The following is a 22,987-nucleotide window of genomic DNA, read 5'->3' as shown; positions in this document are numbered from 1 at the left end:
ATTTGTTTTCCTCGAAGCAACCGCCAATTTCAAATAACTTCCGGCCACCTTTAGCGTTTCACAATAAAACTTAATCGCAGGTTATTTTTTAACAGTTATTATTATTGTTAATAAATTAGTTAATAATAATAATGTTCATAATAGTTATAATAATTATAATAGATAATAATAATAATAATAATAATAATAATAATAATAATAATAATAATAATAATAATAATAACATGTATCCATAATCATTTGTTCATTAATCCTTAGGGTTCACTTTAATATTACACATTTTTATATAGATTTATAGATTATAGATTTGTCTCAATAATATCAGGTTACTTTTATCCATTAATAAAAATAAGAATAAGAATAAGAAGAAGAAGAAGAAGAAGACATCAGAATCAGAATCAGAATCAGAATCAGAAAGAAAAAGATTTATTGCCAGGTATAGTTAACACAATACGAGGAATTTGTTCTGGTGGGTTGGTGCAACATAAATATAGAAAAAAAAAAAACAAAAAAAACAGATAAAATAGAAGATACAAATATAAGATATAAAAATAACAACAATAATATTAATAATACATTAATAGTCCATTTAACAATAATCATTTGTTTATTAACCCATAGGGCTCGTTTAATATTAATATCAATAATATTTAGTTATTAGTTATAGTTATTTTTATCCATTATTACTACTACTTGTAATATTAAATGAATCATATATTTATCCATAATAGTTTGGTTATTAATCCTTAGAGCTCACTTTAATATTACACACACTTGTATTGCTCTGCACAAAAAAATGTGCTTTTCAAAATCAAGCAATAAGAAATATTATAAATTAATAATATTTGCCGCTTTCACTGAGTTTTTGTTTTTTAACCATTAGTCCTAATCATAGATATCAAATATTTAAGAATTTTAACCCTTTCAATGCCAGGTTTTTGTCATGATGCCACTGTGCTGTTAGTTTTAAAAACAGAAAAACACAAATATATAAACTATTTTCAATATACTGCTGATTAGCAGCAGCATTGATTTTTTACATTGCTATTTTTGTACATTGTCAAATACTAATAAAATCAACAACAAAAAAATATATATATTTTCTTTTTTTTTCATAATTTATCCATAGACTACTCTGTCTCAGCTGAAATGCTCCTGCAGGACATTAAAATACTTTACTCCACTGGTTCCCAGCCTGAGGATCCCGACCCCACTAGGGGTCAGCAAAGCTTTACAGATGGTCACAAGGTCCTTTTGATTCTAAGGGGACAAGGAAATCTTTAAAAACTAGGCCTTTATATCATCATTTCCTGTACTGAAATAAAATTGTTATTTTCAGTGCTAAGATTATTGTTTAAAATAACATCAAAAATGTCACAGGATAAAGGCATGGTGACGGCCTTCACTCTCGTTCTGCTTCAGAAAAGTAGGAGCGGACAAATGGGACTGATTTATCAAGGCCCCAATGGGAGCGGGGGCCCTCGAAAAAGTCTAGAATAAAAAGTTGGTTTTGGTTGCAGGTTTTTTTTTATTCCTAATCAATAGTGCCATAACTATATCAAAATTGGTTGAATAAATCAGTTCAAAACAAATTTGTGAAAGTTCTCTGAGGCCCCCCTCACTCCTTTAAGACTAAGATTCGTCTCTAAACTGCTGAAAACCCAAAGAGCTAACAATAAGCAAGCGTCAGGGAGAAGAACCCCAAATTTGTCCAAAGAAATAAAGTATGTGTGTATGATGTTATAAAAATATCTTTTTAAAAATCAACATTTCAGAAAAAAACAAACTAACATTTCTCAAAACACCATACATTTTTGCCTCCATGTTTTGGGAAATGTTTTTGTTGTTTTCTGATATTTTGCAGTCTTTTTTGGGAAATGCAGCTTTTTTATTGGAGTGTTTGGACCCTCGGAGCCACCGAAGTTAGGCCTATTTGTACTTTGCAGACTGGCACACTAATGTTAAAATAAATAAATAAATAAAATAAAAGAAGTAGTTCAGAGCAAAGCTATCCAGATTTAACTCAGTAAACATGTTGTTGTTTAAGCTGTGGAGAAACATTTAAAAAGGTGTGGTGATAATTCTGCTGAGTTAGTTTATTTCTGCCGGTGTGTGTGTTTTTTTGTGTGATGTAAGTCTCTGTGTAATTCAGCTAAAAGCTATGAAACCTGAGACCGCGCACACACACACACACACCTACACACACACACACACACACTGCTTTGAAAGAACTTTATTGTCAACACACAGCTCAGACGCAACAGTAACCTCTGCCTCTGATGTAAACATGTCGATTGTTTCCAAGCAGCCACATAAACAATTAGTGTAAGTGATGACGCCCTCACATGGAAAACACCAGACGAGGCTGAAATCAAGAACGCCACTCTGCGAACATTCATCTTCTGTTTTCTGGGGACTTGACAATTTTAACTTGCTCTGGTGAGTTTTTTTGGTTTCATCATTATCTAAATTTAACTGGCAGCACAGTGTGAAGCATTACTGTTGCTATGGTTTACTGTAGTTTGATTAATGCTATTTAGTGAAAACAATGTAATTTAAGGTCCATTTACAAGAATTTTGGGGTTGCAAGATTCAAAAAAATGTCCTAGTGATTTTAAGTTGTCTTTTTTGTCGTAAATTGCTTTTTTACAATGAACTCTAAAAGTACTAAGCTCTGCAAATGCAAATAGCACTAGTAGCACGGTAATGGAACTGCACTTCTTTAACTGAGCTTAACCCTTAAAACCTGAGAAAACTGACCTGATTCAAGAACATAAGAGGAAGGCAATGAGGAATTTTACAAAGAAATGACCAAAAACTATTGAAAAAGAAAAGAAAAGAAAGAAAAATGCAAACAAGGAAATGACCTGACCCCTAAAGAAGCACTAAAAATAGAAAATAGATTTTTTTTAAAAATCTCTAACATAATTTTAAATACATGTTTATAACAATTATAAACAGCATTTTCAGTATATATATATATATATATATATTATATATTATGTATAATTATGTATACATATAAACACACACGCACATGTATATATATAAAATCTCTCTTTCTTGCTTCTTTTCATATAACCATACTTAGAATACAATAATATAGACAAAGGTTATTGTTAATTAATAATAATAATAATAAAATAATAATAATAATAATAATAATAATAAAAAGGTCATATTCTTTTACTTTTCTTTCCTTGTTTGTGCTAATTTCATCTCATTTTCTTGCAGATTTTTTACTAATTTCGTGCTATGATTTTTTGGGTAATTTCTTGTTTATTTGCTCATTGCCTTTTTTTCCATGTTTTTGTGAGAAACCATGCCAATTTGCTAAGGTTTAAAAGGGTTAATATTTAGAAATGTTCTTTCTTTATGATAAAACTAAGAGGTGGGTGTAAAGAGAGGAGGAGGAGGAACAGTATATTTAAGGAGGAGTGTGAAGGAGTTAGAGAGAGAGACGGAGGAGGAAGAGGAGGAGCTGCAGGTTAATAATAATATAATAACAGTGAATTTAAGGAGAAGGAGGAGAGTGAAGGAGTTAGTGAACAGGGGGGGTTAGATTAGACAGAAGGAGGAGTAGGGAGGAGGAAGAGGAGGAGCTGCAGATGGAGGAAGAGGAGGCGTCCTGTCCGTCTGTGTCCAGAGGAGAGGAGCGGCCGCCATGTTAACCAAGAAGCCCGGAACCTCGGTCCTCCCGACGGGTGAGCACAACCTCTGTAGCCGGCCTGAGGGCGCCTGAGCTCGGCTAGTGTTGCGGGGACACTCCGCTGATCCCCCCGGTTCTCATTAGCTTCGTTAATTTAGCGAGGGGATAAAAACACTTGAGGGAAAAGGGCTCAAAGCTTTGCTAGCTAACTGAATAGAAACTGTTTTTTTGTCTGCTGATTAAATTACTGGCAATCTTATTTTAATTTTTATTAAATGTTTAAAATAAGTCGATTAAAAGCAGATAAAACGAAGCAGCTCCGGATGTCTTCCTGCGCTGTCTGTCAGGTTTATTTTTAGCTAGCTAGCTAACAGATGAGAGGTGACAGCAGCAGTATTACGGGTTTCTCCGTGTGTTTACAGCCTGTTTATGTCTGATTTATAACACCGTAATAACACTATAACATCCGTGTTCAGGGTCTGTAAGATATCTCGGTGTTTTTAGGGTTTTTATAAAACGCTGAGTATGAAATTTGGCGGTGTTTAGTGTGTGTGTGTTTTTCCGTTGCTGGGTAATTTTTGGCCTCCAGCTCGGCAGACAGAAATAAAGCTTCAGTTCAGTCAGAGGTCAGTTTGTCTCGCTATTGGTGATTTAAAGTCAGCATAAATGTATTTTTTGCAGCTGTCAGCTCTTAAAAACGCCCTGTTTTATTGTAGTGGGTTGAAAAACACATGTTTAATGTTGTCATGGAGCTGTTATTACGTTGTTATTAAGCCTGAAACTGTCGTTTTATAGTGTTAGAAACTGCTTTCTCCATGTCAAACATTGATTTTTTAAAGGTTTTTAGCATTGTAATAGGTATTTATAGAGTTGTATTTATCATAATTCTAATGTGGATATATGATATTAATGTGGTTACAGACTTGGGGTCGACTAGTTATCGGCCTGGATGATTATTGGGGCCAATATTTGGCATTTGGCTGATTATCTGTACTATTTAGGTATTTTATTTTAGTGATCGCAGTGAAATTAATTAATTAAAAAGTGCGAGGAAAGTGTCAGCATTGGAGGAACTTTTACTTCGTAAACCCTCAGGGAGCGATTTTAATTTGTTCATTATTTAATTTATTATTTCACTTTTTATAAAAAGTTGCTGGGAACCTGCAGTATTTGATGTTGAAAGTTTTAAATATTTGCAATTAAAGAAAGTTTTGTGTTGGAGTATGATATAGTCCAAATTCTCAGAAAATTATAAATGCATATGAGATCCAAATATCTGTTATCAGTCTCATTAACTACTAATAATCGGTATTTGCCCTGAAAAACTAATATTGATTGACAACTATTACAGACAGGATAAAGTCTGATTAGTATATCAGCATGGTCAATATTACTATTATACTTATAGCTTATTGGTATTGCCATATACAGCAGGGAATAAGTAATATTTAATTGTAGTACAAAGATATTTTTGTGATAATTCAGGATCAGTTTGTCCGCCAAAGTTTATGTTTCTACTGTTATTTTGTCCGCTTTGTGCATACCAGGATTCATGTCTGTAATAACAAAATTTATTTGCGTATCAAAAATATTTCCTAGCCTGATGTGTTCATCATTACAAAGATTAAACGTTGACAGCAGTCCTTAATTCCAGTATCAGTCAGGCTCTGAGGTAGTAACAGCGAGCTCTGTGTAAAACGGAAAGCGGGAAAAAAAACGTGACCATGGGCGGCACGAGGTGTGACGTTTTGACGATGTGTGTACACGTGCGACCCGCCACCGGAGATTTAAAAAGAGGCTGTTAGCATAGCGGCTACGACAAAGAAGAAAACACAGGCGTAAGATGTTGTTATTGTTTAGGAAGTGATGCTGATGTATATATTATTTGTCACTCTCAAGGCGGGCACTCGCGTGTTAAACATCACGCCCGTCATGCCTCCTTTGTTTGCAGGATGCCGTGATGCATGTATCACCACACACAGGAGCGGGAAGATGCTGCCAATGCAGGGCTGGTATAAAGCTGGGATTTAGTGGCGGCCCTATAGCACAGTCTGTAAAAGTGACTATTTTTTACTTTGGAACGACGCTCCGGTGCTCAGTCGTGTGCGCCAAAGTGGAAAGCTATCCCATGTTTGAGCGTGGCGTGCTGGAAAACCTCAAGTGACTGAACTGTGCTCTACAGACAGAGAAACCGCCACTAAATTTTGTCTCGCACAAAGAGAGTCCCAAACGGGGCTCTGTGTCTTTCAGATGGTCTGGTGGGGAAACTAGAGTGCAGAGCAATAACGTGGCCTGTAGGACAGGACTTTTTGTTTTCTCTCAAACTTCTCAGAAAACACCGATGTGGGACATGATTTGAATTTGTAGAAAGTTCTGAGCATGAGCAGAAATCTCGCTAAAAGACTTGAGGTGACTTCTTGAAACAAATGAGGACTGAAGAACAAATTATGCCTGCATGTGTGCTGACTCAGCAGAGATAACATAAAATAAGAAAAGTTGATCTGCAGCAGGATGATATTTGAATGCCTGCGAGTGTTATTGCATTATGCATTACAGTCATTTAATTGTCCTTTGGTGCCTAAATGAATGCAAAACATGAAGTGTATGACACCCTAAATTTGCAGACATCTCACTTCCAGTAGACACCAGTGCCAAATTTCTGATTTATAATTGGCTGCTGTTTGTGATCCATAATGAGACTTTATTAAAGTTTAAATGTCAAATTTCTAATTGTTGCATTTGTTAAATATAACTTGTATTCACATGGCTTTTGGGCTCTCTGTGAAAACGAATGAAATTAATTTTCTAAGCTACACATCAGATCTGCTTTTTGGCATTCAGTGACATGTTTTTTAACCATAAAACAGAGAATAATATGAATATTAAGTGGAGACAATTACCCACATTTGAACAGATGGAGGGACCTGGATAATCAACCCAAAAAGTTGATAACCACTTGGTCAAAATGTCAACAGGTTGAAATGAAAAGAAGGTTTTTGTTTGTTTTTTGCTTTTTTTAGGTTAGTGATTTTGTACTCAGCACCTCTGAGAGTTTGTGAACCAGCTGAGCGTTGCAGCGCTGCAAATGTGCGGTCATGTTGCTGCAGATTTTTCCCACTCGTCCTGTCGAGCAGCATGCCGGGCGTGCTCGCCGGCACTCTGGCATTTCCAGCTCGGTGTCAAATTCACATTCAGCACGCTGCTTTTCCACTCTGTTAGCGTGCATCTGTCAGGCTGGCAGCAAGAGAAACTGTATGTGCTCTCCAGTATAGATCCATGTTACATTATCAGTATGTACTGTACAGTCCTGCAGAGCACGGCACCGTTACACTGAGGAGCTGAGGCAGCGCTGAGGGGACAGTCTGAATGAGAGCCTGAGCAATACTGGATTTTTTTAAGGCTGTTATTTTTGTTGTTTTGTTAGATTAATGGTGCAATAATGTCTTATAAGTTATTGTTTTTTTTATTCTTACAAAATGTTTTTTTTTCTTGGTTCCTTAAAGTTTGTTTTGTTGTTGTTTGTTAAAAAAAATACAGTTGGTGATAATAACAAAAAGACACCAAATTATTGTTATAACTATAAGAGTAATAATAAGGAAAATACAAATAAAATCAGACTGTGGCAAGCTTGATTTTAGGAAGATCAAATATACAAAAGAATTATACATAAAAATAAACCAATTTGTTTGTACAATATCTGCAAAGACAAACAGATATTAATATGTTTGCAGTAAAGCAATATAAGCTGATAACTGCAGCTGCATTGTTTGACTTTTATGAGTTTTTTATGAGATTCTGTGTCACTTTTAGTGTTTGGACGCACAATAATATCAGCACGTCAGCGGTATCGGCAGATATTGGCTTTGAAATGAATTTTAAGATTCAGCCAATGTGCTAATTTCTGCAAATATCACAAACCATTTCTTTAAATTTGTATTATTTATATATTATTTTTATTATTTTTCACAATGAATGAATATTGCATACATGGAAAAGCCTTGTATTTAATGTCTCCATCTGCTGGTGGGCCATCCCAATAAGAGAGTGTATAATATGACGTTAATTCCACTATAGAAGAGACTTAATGATCATTACAATTGCAATAGTAGAGAAAGCACAATATGATGTCTTCAAATGTCGTAATTTGTCCAACCAGCAGCTCAAAATACAAATCTACTCAATTAACAAAGATATAATACAGGAAATCTTAATATTTGAGAAGCTGAAACCAGAAAAATGTTTGTCCATTTTATTGAAATAAATGACTGAAATAATCAACTGGTTATCCAAATAAGGGCGTAATAGATGGATTGACTAATCATTGCAGAGGATTTAATACTTTTTTTCAGTTTAACTTGTAGTTTGTACACAACATTAAGACACTGAGAAAGAAAATGTCTCAAGTAAGAAATGATCATTTTCATTATTAACAAATCTGATAATAATCGTAAAGTGATTCATCGTTCAACATTTTAAAAAAAGTAATGTCATATTGTTATTTTTGTTGGACAAGCAGTTCAAAACTCAATGATATTCAATTATAAAATGTTATAAAATAGAAAAAAAGTAGTAAAAACTCACATCTGAGAGGCTGTAAGAAGAAATTATTTGTCATATTTTGTTTGATAAATGATTTGTTTGATCTATCAACTAATTGTCTCATTGGTGAATTAATTCATCATTCATGCTGTAGAGATTCTGTATTGGGGATCAGAGCAGATTGGCGCTCCTGTGTATTGATAACTATCAGAAGAGTTTTGATGCATTGATTGTGTCCCGGCCGTCAGTCATTAGCAGGATCCCTGTGGAGATGAATCAGAGAGGCTGTATTGTTTTACAGCAGCGTGTTTGTGCTGCAGCTGCAGGTTATGGACCCTGACAGTGCTGCACATCAGAGGCCGTATTGTTTGCATGCACTTGTAGATGTGGCTGTTTTACAGCGTGTTGGCAGTCTGCGGCATGGATCTGAGTCGTCCTCATTAGCAGGATTACAGAGAGCGTTGAGATTAGAGGCAGAGAGCAGCAGCAGAGACCATCTGTCTGCGTTAACCTGCACGAACACGGGCAGGAAGCTGCTGCCGAGCGGGTTCATTCATTCACCCCACAGCTCCGAGATCTGTGTGTAGACTCGCTGTCACATCACACGCTGTTCCTGTCATCTTCATCAGTAATCTTAACTCTACATCCAGCAAATGAATACTTCACCCCAAAAAATGATCAGTTACTCATTGCGTGTTAAGTTGAATTTGTGAAGAAAAGTTGGGGTTTTTTTTGCATACCTTTATGTCTTCTTTTGAACAAAGAAGACATAAAAATGTCCACAATTCTCAGAAACAAAACTGTATCTAAACATTTGTTTACAAACTCTCACATAACTGGTGTATTACAATCCAAGTCTCATTTATCCAGTCGTGTGCTCCGTATTTCCCAAACAGACAGACCTTTCTGCCGAGGAACTCAAAGTGAAACTTTTCCGTGTAAAATGTAGATTTTCTCACATGCCAACTCGGTGAACTAAGAATCCAAAAATAGAGAAAATTCTTGATGAATCGAAGTTATAGTGGTCCATGTTAAAGAACGGCAAAACTATATCAAAACAACAAACTCTCACACTCGTGCAGTGCAACTCTAGTCACATTAATCCAGTCGTATGTTCAATAAACTAATCTATGCTCTCTTTAGAGCCAGACTCCATGGACAAAAACAGTAATTTTACTTCACTGAACACAGAAGCTGCTGGTCTACTGCTGCCTTAATATGTTGGATAGTTTGTGTCATTGTGTGACTTTAGTGAGTCCGAACTAATCCTTTAAAACACCAAAGTCACACAGTAAAACAGAACTAACTATCCGATGGACGCAGCAGTGGACCAGCAGCTTCTGTGTTCAGAGACATAAAATTACTGTTTTTGTCAATGGAGTCTGGCATAGTTTTGTTGTTCTTTAACGTGGACCCCCATAACTTCAATTCAAGAATTTCCTCTGTTTTTGGATTCTTCGTTTACTGCGGAGGTATGTGAGAGAAAGTACATTTTCTTCACAAATTCATTGTAACATAAGGTGAAAAACTGGTAAATAAATGATCATTTTGTGGTCGAAGTATTCCTTTAAACAACTGTTTGGTTATCAGTTAGTCAGTTTAATCAGTTTTGAAGCAAATCGCAGTAGCTCTGAAACGCAATGTGATTAATTTTTGTTCTCAAATGTGAATATTTTCTTTTGTCCTCAGTATTTTTTGACAATAAAATATATTTGTCTTTTGGACTGTTAGTCGGGCAAAAACAAGGGAAATTACAATGAACACTTTTCACTGTTTTCTTTCTGACATTATTGGCAAATGGATTAATACAGATTTTTTTTTAATGCCTTATGTTTGTGATTGTATATCTCAATACACGTGTGTGTTTGAGGTTTTATATTTTACATTTAAAGTTCCCATTAAACTGTGGTTAGAGTGTCTAAAGCTTTCTCAGGTAGCGTTTGTGTTCCTAAGTCAAACATATAGATTTTAGCATTTAATCAAAGACAAAGAAAGGATTTTGATGGTTAAGTACTCCAGTATATTATAAGATACTGTATCTGTGTACTGTGTATTGATGATACTGAGCTTTCAAAAGCTGAAAGGATTAGGAAAACAATCATCAACTACTTTTATAATCAAACATTTTTTAACCAAAAGTAGTGAAAAAATGCTTCTCAGATGTGAGGATTTTAAAATAAACAGCAGATATTGCATATATTTGACGCATATCAAGAAATGAAACGATTAAAGTAAGAAACAAACTAGGAATAAGTGACCTTTTACTGTGTCTTTAAAGCTGTTAACCTTTTGTTAACTGATGCACGTTTCCGTTAAACGTTGCTGTGTTATTGTTGGAGAGTAAGTCCCTGACTGTTTAGTGCTGATACTGAGGCAGATGTGTAAAGTGTCCGTAGGAGCCGATACCACGGTGGAAACAAAAGTCGGTCAAAGTACAACATGTATTATCGCTCACCGTTAAGATAGCGGTCCGCCGTGACCTCTGACCTTTAACCCCGCTGTGTTGTTGCTGATGTCATGTTGCCATCAAAGGAGGTGAAGCTGCAGAGAGAGAGACTGAGGATTATCGGTCTATATTAAAACCTTCATCCTCCTTAGACTGAGTCCACCTGCAGGCCCTGCAGCCTCCAGACAGGAACACTGTGGCCCGGGTCAGTCTGGTCCAAGTCTGGTTCACTTCGTTATAAACTCAGAGGCCACGTTCTCAGGTACACCTGTAAAATCTAATGCAGCCCAATACAACGGCTCAGCGATAAACCCCGCCTTTACTGAGGCGCCATTTACACGGCAACGGCTCTTGCATGAGACTTTTATTCTGGTCTTGCCTTTCATTCACACAACAGCGGCATTTTTCGGGGCCTGAAAATGCAAACTTTTGAAACCGGGTTCCCGAGTGTGATCTTTTGAAAGAGGAACCCCTTCTGTTGCCGTGTATAAACAGGAAACGCGCAGATCCCGTGAGAACGGTGACGTCCTGCACGTGGTGGTCCTCTATGGTGTATCATTACGAAGTTACGACTGTTGGCCCGGCATTCATGCTACAGCGTTTTCTGTTGTTTTTGCGGATCGGTGTACACAAGGTTCGTTTTCGCAATGTTATCATGTGAATTAAGTATTTTCTTAAAAACGCAAAAGAAAGACCCAAGATAATAACGTCATAAAGGTCCTATTTTAACTCCCATGTTCATTTTGTTTGTCGTTATAAAAATAAAATCAAACCAAATCAGACAAACTAAACAAAAAACTACGAAAAAAAAATAACAGGCAGCAAAATTGAACATCTACCATGCTCATTTTTGAGGTTATAGTTTGCAGTGATGTTAAGCTAGTTTGCTTTATACTGTACAAGGAGGGCAGAATATTAGAAATATAGCTTATTATAATGCCTCGCAGTATAAAAACCATCAATACAATACAATTAATCGCTCTCCATTGACTTTGTGTTACGTGAAAGGGCCTCTTTGACATTTACGTCTGCAAGCAAACAACAGAAAAATGTCTAAAAAGCTGCTTTGTGTTGGGATTCACTGCCAAAAAAAGTTTTTATAAGCTGCCAGGCTGAAAAAGTGAATGTCAGGAGGACAACAGTGAATTCAGGCGTGAGGGATCAGCAGAGAGAATGGAGGAAACCGCAGGATCCTGAGCAGCATGTTTTCCTAATTTGACCAGAGAAACTGTAGAGGTTGACGCTAACTATAATTTTCCTCTCTGGTAGAAAAAAAGGTGCTAAAATAATCCTTTGAAAAGCTGATTTTTAATGTTTACAGCTTTCAGTGGCGCTCTTAATGAATGTTCTCACTCCATAAATAGAAAATCAGAGAATATATGGATCCAGATTGATCCCCTAAATTGTTGCTCTGCAATAGTCAAGAAACATAAATAAAATTGAAAAACTGACATTATTTTTTTTTTAACTGTGCACAATATATCTGATTTTAAATTGAAAAAGAAATGTTGGAAAATAAATAAGTAGTTATTTTTATCCTAGTTCAAACTGATCTGACTGACGGCTCAATCCACTCAGATTATCGTCCTGGTTATTATTGATACAGATATTTGGCATTTTGCCGATTATCTTTTAATTATTGCCGATAAAAATGAATCAATTAAAAATTGCAAGTAAAGTGTCAGCAGGGAGGAGCTTTACTTTGTAAAGCCTCAGAGTTATTTTTATTCATTCATTTTTATTTTTATTTTTATTTTTACTTGAAAAAAAGTTGCTGGTAAATTTTATGATGTATATGATGTTGAAAGTTTCAGTTTTGATAAAACATTTGCTAAAGGCATGTGAACAAAATTTTGTGTTGGGGTTTGTTTTATTCCAAACTCTAAACATTGACAAAAAGATATTTATTTTTATCGTAAATGCATATCAGTTCCAAATACTGGTTATCAGTCTCATTAACTAGTAATAATCTCTATTGGTATCAGCCCTGAAAAGACAATATCGGTCGACCCCCACCCTGAAGATCTATTTAAGGCTTTGGAAATACATAATAATAAATATTTGCATGATCAGAGCGAGAGTCGCTGCTGGATATCGTCTGGTGGAAATGCTTCGGCCGTAGCATCATAGGTTATCGGAGTTCATGATTAGCTGTGATTGATGCACTCGGGGATTTAAGAGGTGGTGCGCTGGCACATCTTTAAAATAACCGTTATATATGGAGGGCGATAAAGGCCAAATGTGTCCGTCTGAGATGAGTCTAAACATATCTAATCTAACTCTGATCTCTCTGTGAAAACACGGCAGTCTGGCGGAGGGATCCGAACCACTTTCGAGTATTTTGGGAGCTTGACAAGCATCCTGATATGTGTGTTACGTAAGGAGGTCTTTTCGTGGCGGTCATGTCATGTGCTATTTGATATACTGAAGGGAGGCATCGACACATCTTGTACCTCTGAAAGGTTGATACTTTGTCATGTAGTCAAACCTGGCAGCGTCACCGTGAGGACAAGACAGCGGCAGACAGCTCCAGAGCTAACTGCTGCCGAAACCACAAAGTATCCTGTCGAACATTTAATCAGACACGCTGAGATGCTGGACGTGGATTTCTTGGGTTTTTTTTCTTTCACTTTTGATGGAGCGAGGGTAGCAGTTTCCCCCAGAGTTCAGGACATTTCTCAGATTTTAGGACATTTCTACGATTTTAGGACATTTCTCGGATTATAGGGCATTTCCCAGATTTTAGGACATTTGCAGGATTTTAGAGCATTTCTAGGATTTTAGGATGTTTCTTGGATTTTAGGGCATTTCCCAGATTTTAGGACATTTCTAGGATTTTAGGACGTTTCTCGGATTTTAGGACGTGTCTTGGATTTTAAGATGTTTCCAGGATTTTAGGACATTTCTAGGATTTTTGGACATTAGGAGCTTAGCGAGGACCTCTGTCAGGGGTTGCAGGGGATCATGGGTGCAAGGGTTGTGCTGAAATGATTATATTTTGATTAGTGATTAATCACTTTATATTTAACATGTAAAATATTCAGCACTTCCATCTTCTTAAATGTGAGATTGGATTTTGACTGATGATCGCAAAATCAAACTATTGCAGACGTCATTTTCGGGCTGGTTTAACATGCGATGGCGTTTCTAGCAGCAGTTCTTGTGGCTTCTGGATTTATCTCAACACTGGACACAAATAAAACTCACATCCATATTTTCGTGTGTATATGAATAATCAAATAGATGAAACTTAACATCTGTCTTTCTCTTCTGTTTCCAGGCAAAGCGGGCGAGCCGGTCTACTCTCCAGGTCACAGTGGCTCTCAGACAACGTCGCCTGTCGCGTTGCCGCGACTTCGCAACAACAACCATCACCCCCTAACGGTACAAACACAAGCTCACGCCATTCTTTTTACTTTATTAGTGATAATGTATTGTTTTAACCCTTTAAACCTGGATCAACATCACTTTGCTAGTGCTGCGTTCTGATGCCTTTCACAAGTACTCTGAGCAGAATTTGACAAAAAATGTACTGCAATTTGCAAGAAATTATTAATTTAGAAAAATATTTTCAAAGGCAAAGGAAACATTTCTAAAACAAACTATATTTATATTTATCATAAATAAATATTTAAAATTATTTTAGAGAATTATTGTAATTTTAATCACATTTTCAGGTCATTTCCCATTTGTTTGTTGTTGTTTTCAGTTAATTTTCAAGTCATTTTCTTACTTACTAATTTTTCGGTAATTTCTTCTTAAATTGCTCATTGCCATCTTCCCATGTTTGTCAAAGAAATTCAGCCTATTTGCCCAGGTTTCAAAGGGTTAATGCTGTTGTTTGGTGGGTTACAACCTCCAAATGTGGGTGTAATAGACCGAACAGCACTTTGAAAAAATACTGTACATTTATATTTTTTTCTACTTTCATTTACGTATTTTTCAGTCCTAATCACAAATACATGTTTTTTTAAATTATCACAGTCTGGATTTGTCAATGATTTGCAGCAACATTGATTGTGACAGTGCACATAATGGAAACATCATATAATATGGTATAAAATGACGTTATTAGATGGAAAATGGTAAAAATGACAAATTCCAAGATAAAAGCCCAGAATGACACCCAGATAAACATAATATATGTTTTTATGCTTTGATGGTTGTGGGATCAAAAATTGCAGTTTGAATGGGTTTCAATGGAGCATTTTTGTGCACTAAACTGTATGAATGTGAAATTTTATTCACTCTGTGTATTTTAGAGTTAATGTAGGAGCTGAGCTGGAAATTCAAAGATTAAACAAAAACACACAATCTTGCCATAATGTATACCATACGCATGAACCCAGCCAAAATTATCAATAAATGAAGTATGAAAAGCGCGTAAAATGTTCCAAACAGCCCCTAAGGGTTAAAACATTTGGTCTTTTTTCCCTCTGCATACATACAAATATGTGCTAATTTAATTTAACAATGAACCACCAATCGTTCAGTCTACTGATAGCCCGCTCTGCCCACCGGAGATACGCTCGGCCCGTTGCTATGGTTGCCATTTGGCTTCTGAAGGCTGGTGCCGTCTGATCCCGACACCAACCGGCCGCTGTATCAGAGTCACGCAGGCCGAGCTGCAGTTAGCGAGTTAGCATGTGCTTCGCTCTGTGAGGCAACAAGCTGAGCAGCAGTTCTTTGAAACAGTCAGCTGCAGCCACGCGGCTAATTATAGCCCTCCGCTCCAGGATGTTTTAAACAGCTGATTGGTTTATAGGCTGGTGTGAAGGACACACACACACACACACACACGGTACAAAGAAACTGATGCAGCATTTAGCCATTACCTTCAGAGAGACCGTTAGCATTAGCAGGTTTTCCCGTGGGATTTTATAGTGGAGGCTTTTATTTATTTATCACAACATGATCGTCCGGGGAAACTGATCAGAGGATCCTTATCGGTTATCAATCGCCACATATTTAATGAGTGAGGAGGTTTTTCTTGGCTTGATTTTACAACCTTTTATAGCCCAGAAGTATCAGTAGTTTTAACAGTAGCAGTCGTATTTGGATTGGTATTAGTAATAATATTAATATTGTCAATAGTAGTGGTAATATTGCAAATGTAAACATGGTTTCAAAATTTACTAATTTTTATGCTTTAGTTTTTTGTGACCAACGCACACCAAATGAGCAAGATTAAATTGGAGAGAAAACTGATATGATTTTATTCCGAAGTTTAAAAATTGTCAATGAGATTAAAAAATTATTTGGTGTAAAGCCAGTATAAACTGAATAACACTGGGTTTTAGTCTGTTAATTTTTGACATTTTATGAACTAATGCACATAATTAATTATTTAGCCATATTATTTTTATTTTATATTCTATTTATTCATCTTATTTTTTAAGATTAATTCAGAGATTGAGATTAATCGATCAGGAAAATAATCATAAATTGCAGCTCTTGTAAAAAAAAAAAAATATTTTGTTCATCGTGTGTGTGTTTGTAAGGGTGTTGTCAGGTGACAGAGGAGTTAAGACTTTGCTCTCAAATGTCACTGTATCTACTGACAACACACACACACACACACACAGGCGCCTCTGACTGCTGTATTTGTTATTGTTTAGGTTTCATCTCTTGACTCACTTCCTTATTTTGATACTTTAAGCCCCGTATTGGCCAGATTACAACACACTTGCACACACTTGCACACACACACACACACACACACACACACATCCAAACAGCAGGTCTTTCAACTGGCCCGCTCGTGTGTGTGTGTGTGTGTGTGTGTGTGTGTGTGTGTGTGTGTGTGTGTGTGTGTTAGTGAAACCAGATGCACCTCTGTTATCTGAAAGGACCCAGGTGTGCTGGTCACCACGGCAACAGGGAGTGATTCACTGATCTAGAGACAAAGAGACAAAAAGCGAGAGACATCTGTCTCTCTGTTATGAGTAATGAGACTGTATTTGGGGAACAAATTGTGAATTTGGGAACATTAATTATCTATTATTTTTACCTCGATATCGTTCAGGCTCCAAACAGCAGAGAGTTTCTTCTGTTGTGTTCGAGAACTTTCCGACATCTGAGACTTAAAGATTCAGCGTGAAGGATTTAGGGGGATATGTCTGCAGAAAAGGAATATAATATAATAAATATGTTTTATTTAGTGTATAATTACCTGACAAAAAATCCATGTTATAACCATTTTAAGTTATAGGTCAACTACTCAAGAAAAGATACAGATTCTCCATTCAGGGAAAGAGCTGCTGTGATATACGTTTATTAAATTAATGTAATCACTGCAATTTTCACAGCAGTGCTTTTTAGTTTTAGGTCAAGCAACTGAAAAATATAGTCTCTAATAATAATAATAATAATAATAATAATAATAATAATAATAATAATAATTATTATTATTATTTTTATCATTTTTGTTTTTCATATATTTCCCTTTTTTTTAATAGAAATCAAACCAAATTTGCTTTTACACACACACACACACACACACACACACACACACACACACACATATTCCCACTTTTTGAGACAAATCAACACCAATTTGCTTATTTTTTATTTTTAAAAAATATACATTTCCCATGTTTTTGAGAGAAATCAACCCAAATTTGCTTATTTTTTTATTTTTAAAAAATATATATTTTCCCATGTTTTTGAGAAAAAATCAAACCAGATTTGCTCATATTTTTAATTGTTTTTTTTATATTTCCCCATGTTTTTGAGAGAAATCAAACCAAATTTGCTTATATTTTTTATTTTTAAAAAATACATATTTTCTCATGTTTTTGAGAGAAATCCAGCCAAATTTGCTCACATTTCAAAGGTTTAAATTCTTGGAAAAGGCGTCTAAACACAGCACAAAACTGGGCTTTAAAGGGTTAAGAGTTTTTTATGGTGATCATTTATGAAAGAGTTAATGTTTAGTTTGGAGGTGTGATTTTCACGTCTTTGTCTAGTGTCTCCCTCTCCTCTCCACCCTCCTCTTCGTCGACAGAGGTGATCATTGAAATCAGTGTTTACAGCTGATCTGACGTCCCTCTGCGTCTTTCTCCTCAGGGAGGCTCTAAAGCCGTCATGTCGGACGCCGTCCAGCTGCAGTCTCAGTCGCAGGTCCACGTCACCCAGCTGTACGAGGAGAACACCAACAAGCGTCCGGTCCTGACCTCCCAGCCCAACGGCCTGGCTCCTCTCAGCTCCACCCGGCCGGGCCTGCCGCTGCCGGACCGCCAGACCTCGGCCTCGGAGCCGCCCCACCACTGCCGGCAGGGCAGCGCCACCTCCAACAAGTCGACGGACAGCAAGCCAAAGCCCACCTCGCTGTCCCCGGAGCAGGCCATGAAGCAGTACATGTCCAAGATGTCGTCGTTCGAACACCACGAAGTGTTCAACTACCCCGAAGGTGAGCCGGTTTAAACTTAAGTTCATAATCGAATCGATAACCGCGGTCACTCCACACTCCCTGCTGTTCAGTAGTTTTAACATATTTAAATTACTGTCAGAGGTTTGGGGAAAAAAATACAAAACTTTATTAAATTCACTTTCTGTTTTTTAAAAAAATAGCAATACGGATCATTAAATATGTTGGGACACGAACTCATTATTTTTACAGTCAAAATTATTAAAATTTACAGATCTTGAGGTATTTCAAATGGCAATTATAATGTTTAAGGCTAAGAAAATAACCTACTATACAGGAAATATAATAATTATATAATACAATGGGGGGGGGTTACAATATCAGGGTAAAATTTAATTAAAAAAACTTACAGGATATGTATCACCAGGAAAAGTTTTTGTTTCTCAATTTGTGGAGTGACACTAAAATAATGTATTAAAAACATGATTTTCACGAGGTGCAGTCACCAAGTGTTAACGGGTTACTGTTTATTTATTTGGCTGCTTTATATTTACTTTATTTCTAGTTTATGTTCCTCTTTTTTTCTGTAAATAATAATAAAAAATTGTAGATATTTGATTTTTGGGTATGTGGGTGTGTGTATATGTGTTAAGTTACTTAGAGTGTAGGTTTAAATTAAAATAAAATTCAATGACTTATGGAGAAGAAGCGGGATTAAATAAGTTTGTACTTCTTTCTCCTTTTCAAAAATATGTAAACCAAGTCATCGTGTATTTGTTTGTTTTTTTTATGTTTTTAATTGTCTATAATTATTACTTTTTTTCTGTCTGTTTGCTTGTTTTTGTAATAATTTCTCTATTTTTCTTTTACATATTAAAAATAAATCAAATCAGTGAGAATGATGGTGTACTTTTTCCTCCTCAGTGTATTTTGTTGGTCCGAACGCCAAGAAGAGGTCGGGGGTCATAGGCGGAGCAAGCAACGGCGGCTACGACGATGATCAGGGATCCTACATCCACGTTCCACACGACCAAATCTCCTACCGCTACGAAGTCCTGAAGGTCATCGGAAAGGGCAGCTTTGGACAGGTACCACGACTAGTACTAGTACGACGAGATATGTACCACAAATACTGCCAGTGAGAGGCGATCCTACCACGTCTGCTACTTGTAACTGTTACTTCTACCACTGATGCTACTTTGACATTAATTTATAGGCTTTTACTTTCACTATTAACCCTGTGAAACCTGAAGCTACGTCACTTTTCTCGTGCTGCTTTCAGAGCAAATTTGGTGAGATTAGGGTTAAGAAGAAGGGTTAATAAAGTGGTTCTCCTCCTCCTGCAGGTGGTGAAGGCCTTCGACCACAAGTCTCAGACGCACGTGGCTCTGAAGATGGTCCGCAACGAGAAGCGCTTCCACCGACAGGCGGCGGAGGAGATCCGCATCCTGGAGCACTTGAGGAAGCAGGACAAGGACTCGAGCATGAACGTCATCCACATGCTGGAGAACTTCACCTTCAGGAACCACATCTGCATGACCTTCGAGCTGCTCAGCATGAACCTGTACGAGCTCATCAAGAAGAACAAGTTCCAGGGCTTCAGCCTCCCGCTGGTCAGGAAGTTCGCCCACTCCATCCTGCAGTGTCTCGACGCGCTGCACAAGAACCGTATCATCCACTGCGACCTCAAGCCTGAGAACATTTTACTGAAGCAGCAGGGACGCAGCGGCATTAAAGTGAGACCCAAAAAATGCTTTTCTGTTCGCTTTCAAGCACACAAAAGTTTGTAGTTAATATTGATGTTCTTCAATAATGTCTTTTTTTGTAACAGAGATAAAAACAGCTATCATAGAGGCACCAAATGTTTTATGTATACAGTGTATTTCATATATTTTTGGCCCCAAAAGACTCCAAACCTTTGTGCATATTGTACGTTCATGCCATCCATCTGAAAATGTTCTTTTCTTTGTGTTTGCAGGTCATAGATTTTGGTTCTAGCTGTTATGAACATCAGAGAGTTTACACCTACATCCAGTCCAGGTTCTACCGAGCGCCGGAGGTCATTCTAGGTACGATGTTTCCGACAGGAAACAGGTCACTGAGTTAAAACATGTTAATGAGCGGCTCCTTCAGTTTTTCACTTCATTTTTGGTCCCTTGTTTCGGTTCAACACAGCCATGAAAATGAAATTTGCCAAGATGTGAGATTTCCTGCAGAGTCGACATTTACTTTGTGTTTTGGTCATGTCGTCTTTCATTTGAGAGCTCATGCTGTTTAAGTTTTAGTTTTCCATTTAAACCAGAAAAACCCTCTTCAGATTACAAATCTCCTTTTCAAGAGTTTCCTGGCTAAAACTGGCAGCGGCATAAGTTACAGACATCACACAACAAAAATCAAAATATACGACTCCAAAACAAGCAATGTAAAAGACAAGAAGAACACAAAGTGAAATTACTATAAAAGTATGTTAATATATAATAAGTGAACCACAAAAACAAGCAGCTCCATCAGCAGATCATTTAGATGAATTAAGATTTCGATCTTTGTCCTCCAGGCTCCAGGTACGGGATGCCCATCGACATGTGGTCTCTGGGCTGCATTCTGGCCGAGCTGCTGACCGGTTACCCGCTGCTGCCGGGCGAGGACGAAGCCGACCAGCTGGCCTGCATCATCGAGCTCCTGGGCATGCCCAGCCAGAAGCTCCTCGACGCCTCCAAGAGAGCCAAGAACTTTGTGTCGTCCAAAGGCTACCCGCGGTACTGCACCGTCACCACGCTGCCTGACGGCACCACCGTGCTGAACGGCGGCCGCTCGCGGCGAGGGAAGGTACGCGGCCCGCCGGGCAGCAAGGACTGGAGCACGGCACTAAAGGGCTGCGACGACCCGCTGTTTCTGGACTTCCTCAAACAGTGTTTGGAGTGGGACCCAGCACTCAGGATGACGCCCAGCCAGGCGCTGCGCCACCCGTGGCTCAGGAGGCGACTCCCCAAACCGCCGACGGGAACCACCACCGGGGAGAAGACCTCTTCCTCCAAACGGGGCACCACCACCACAGATGGCGCTATCACCTCCATCTCCAAGCTCGCCACCACCTCCTCAACCACCACGTCCTCCTCCTCCAAAACCAGGACTAACTTGGCAGCGATCACCGATGCCAACGGAAACATCCAGCCTCGGACGGTGCTGCCCAAACTGGTCAGCTGAGAGTGAACGCACGCCGCTCGCTGCGGCGGGAGTTTAAAATCTCGTGAGCAAAACCAGTTGGAACTGAAATAAAACTGGGTTTGTCCAGTTTTAAGGAGCGTTCGGTTTTTTTCACGCTGGTTTCCGCAGCATTAACGGGAGTGCGTTCGGGACAAACGCAGTCATGGAAACTTAGCGCTGGGGTGTTTAAATGTGCAAAAACAGCCGGGCGGCGATGTTCGCCGCGCTGAAGGAAACTTTATAGATAAACTTGGGTGCGTTCAGACTCCTCAAATTCTCAGACACATTGTGAGCAGGAAGTGACATCACATGTTTAAAACGATCGCGGGGCCGCTCAGACAATCATCACTCTGTAGCTCCAAACACATCAAAAAAACACGGTGCTGACGGAGGGAACAAGGCTTTTTTTAATGTTTTTACCACTGAATCTAGTTAGCTGATTAATCGACACCAAAAACAATTTTTTATGACTTTAGTCTCACAAGTTTATATCTGCAGACAATTTAAGGTCGGATATATCCTCGTGATACTAAAGAAACAGCTTTTAAAAATGCAGTTAGCTTTCTAATCATGTTTCATAATGTTTCATATCACTTTTAAATGATTCTGTTTCAGTTTGGGATCCTTGGGGGGCATTTGTTATCACTTTTGACTTAAATTAAGACACAATTAATGAAAAAAAGAAATCTTGGCGACCCTGACTGAAGCATCTACCTGTTAGCTTTGTGCCTGTCAGCTGGCTAACTGTTAACTGGCTAATAACCACAAATTAGTTGTTAGAAAGCCATTTATTTATATTTAGGTGTCACTTTTATATCTTTTAACCGGCTAGCAGTTAGCCTAGCAAACTTTAAATCGGTCAGCTAGCTACAGCTGGCGCACTATTTGCCTTTTTGGCAGTCTGGTGGCTAGCCTTAGCCTTTTTTTAGCCATAGCCTGTTAGCTCTCCACTGCCCAGCCTTATGAAGTACAGATTTAAGAGTTTTTAAGTGTTTTTTAGTTTTCTGAGGGTTCGCAGAGAAGAGATGGGAGTCGAACTATGTATGTTTGGGTTAAGTCACACCATTTTGTTCTCCATTTATTTAACTAAATCTGGTTATTAGGGATGCAAAATGCCGTAGAGAGCGAAGAGATGGACAAGAAGGGCAGTTAAACACAGATTTACAGTCAAATTATATATGATGTTAAAATCAAAGGGCTCATCATTTTTAAAGAAACTGAAACGTTGGCACCCAATTTTTGGAAAATTAACCCCTTGAAAACTGGATCAACATCACTTTTCTAAAAATTGATAACTAAAATACTAATTTTTTGCTAATTTCTGGGTCATTTTTCTGAAATGTCTCATTGCCTTTTCCAATTTTCTCGAAAGACATCAAGCCAACTTGCCCAGGTGTCAAAGGGTTAAACTGCAATATGACCTGAAACAGCAGGATAGCATTAAATTAGCTGAACCACCTTCTGATTCAATGAAATGACAATATGTTTTGCCAGTCATAAATGTAAAAACAAGATCAAAAAGCTAAAATAACATGTCAGGTGTCTCTGTTATTGAAACACTACAACCATTTTGATTAATTACTTTTGCGCATTAACAGACAAGAAAAGAAAAATCAACAATTGTCAAGGCTAAAATAGTTTCTTAGCATGCTAATTAAATTCCAGGCCTCAAAAGTAGACCTTCAGACGCACAGAAATCACATGACGCAAAAATATATATCTTCCATAATGTCACAGCATAGAGCAGTGTTTGTTTAGACGGCTGTAAAATGTGGAGTAA

The 22,987-nt window shown here is 37.6% G+C and overlaps 1 protein-coding gene across 1 annotated transcript; it reads left to right on the top strand.

The window, feature by feature from the left end:
- Positions 1-3,599: 3,599 nt before the first annotated feature.
- dyrk2 (dual-specificity tyrosine-(Y)-phosphorylation regulated kinase 2) lies at positions 3,600-22,467 on the top strand. Its single transcript, XM_042511277.1, has 7 exons — positions 3,600-3,704; positions 13,915-14,018; positions 17,703-18,045; positions 18,928-19,091; positions 19,350-19,739; positions 19,982-20,072; positions 20,558-22,467. The coding sequence occupies exons 1-7, from the start codon at positions 3,665-3,667 to the stop codon at positions 21,205-21,207; spliced, it is 1,782 nt and encodes a 593-aa protein (XP_042367211.1). The 5' UTR covers positions 3,600-3,664; the 3' UTR covers positions 21,208-22,467.
- The last annotated feature ends 520 nt before the right edge of the window (positions 22,468-22,987 follow it).

Source organism: Plectropomus leopardus, chromosome 22 (genome assembly GCF_008729295.1).
Source record: "Plectropomus leopardus isolate mb chromosome 22, YSFRI_Pleo_2.0, whole genome shotgun sequence".
Taxonomy (NCBI): domain Eukaryota; kingdom Metazoa; phylum Chordata; class Actinopteri; order Perciformes; family Serranidae; genus Plectropomus; species Plectropomus leopardus.
The sequence above is the reverse complement of the archived record's forward strand: the minus strand, read 5'-3'. Positions and strand labels throughout refer to the sequence as shown.

Bases quoted from the DNA above. Each gene is read 5' to 3' on its own strand.
- dyrk2 (XM_042511277.1), top strand. From the start codon at position 3,665: ATGTTAACCAAGAAGCCCGGAACCTCGGTCCTCCCGACGG. The intron at 3,705-13,914 runs GTGAGCACAACC...TTCTGTTTCCAG, and splicing joins AACCTCGGTCCTCCCGACGG to GCAAAGCGGGCGAGCCGGTC. The intron at 20,073-20,557 runs GTACGATGTTTC...TTTGTCCTCCAG, and splicing joins AGCGCCGGAGGTCATTCTAG to GCTCCAGGTACGGGATGCCC.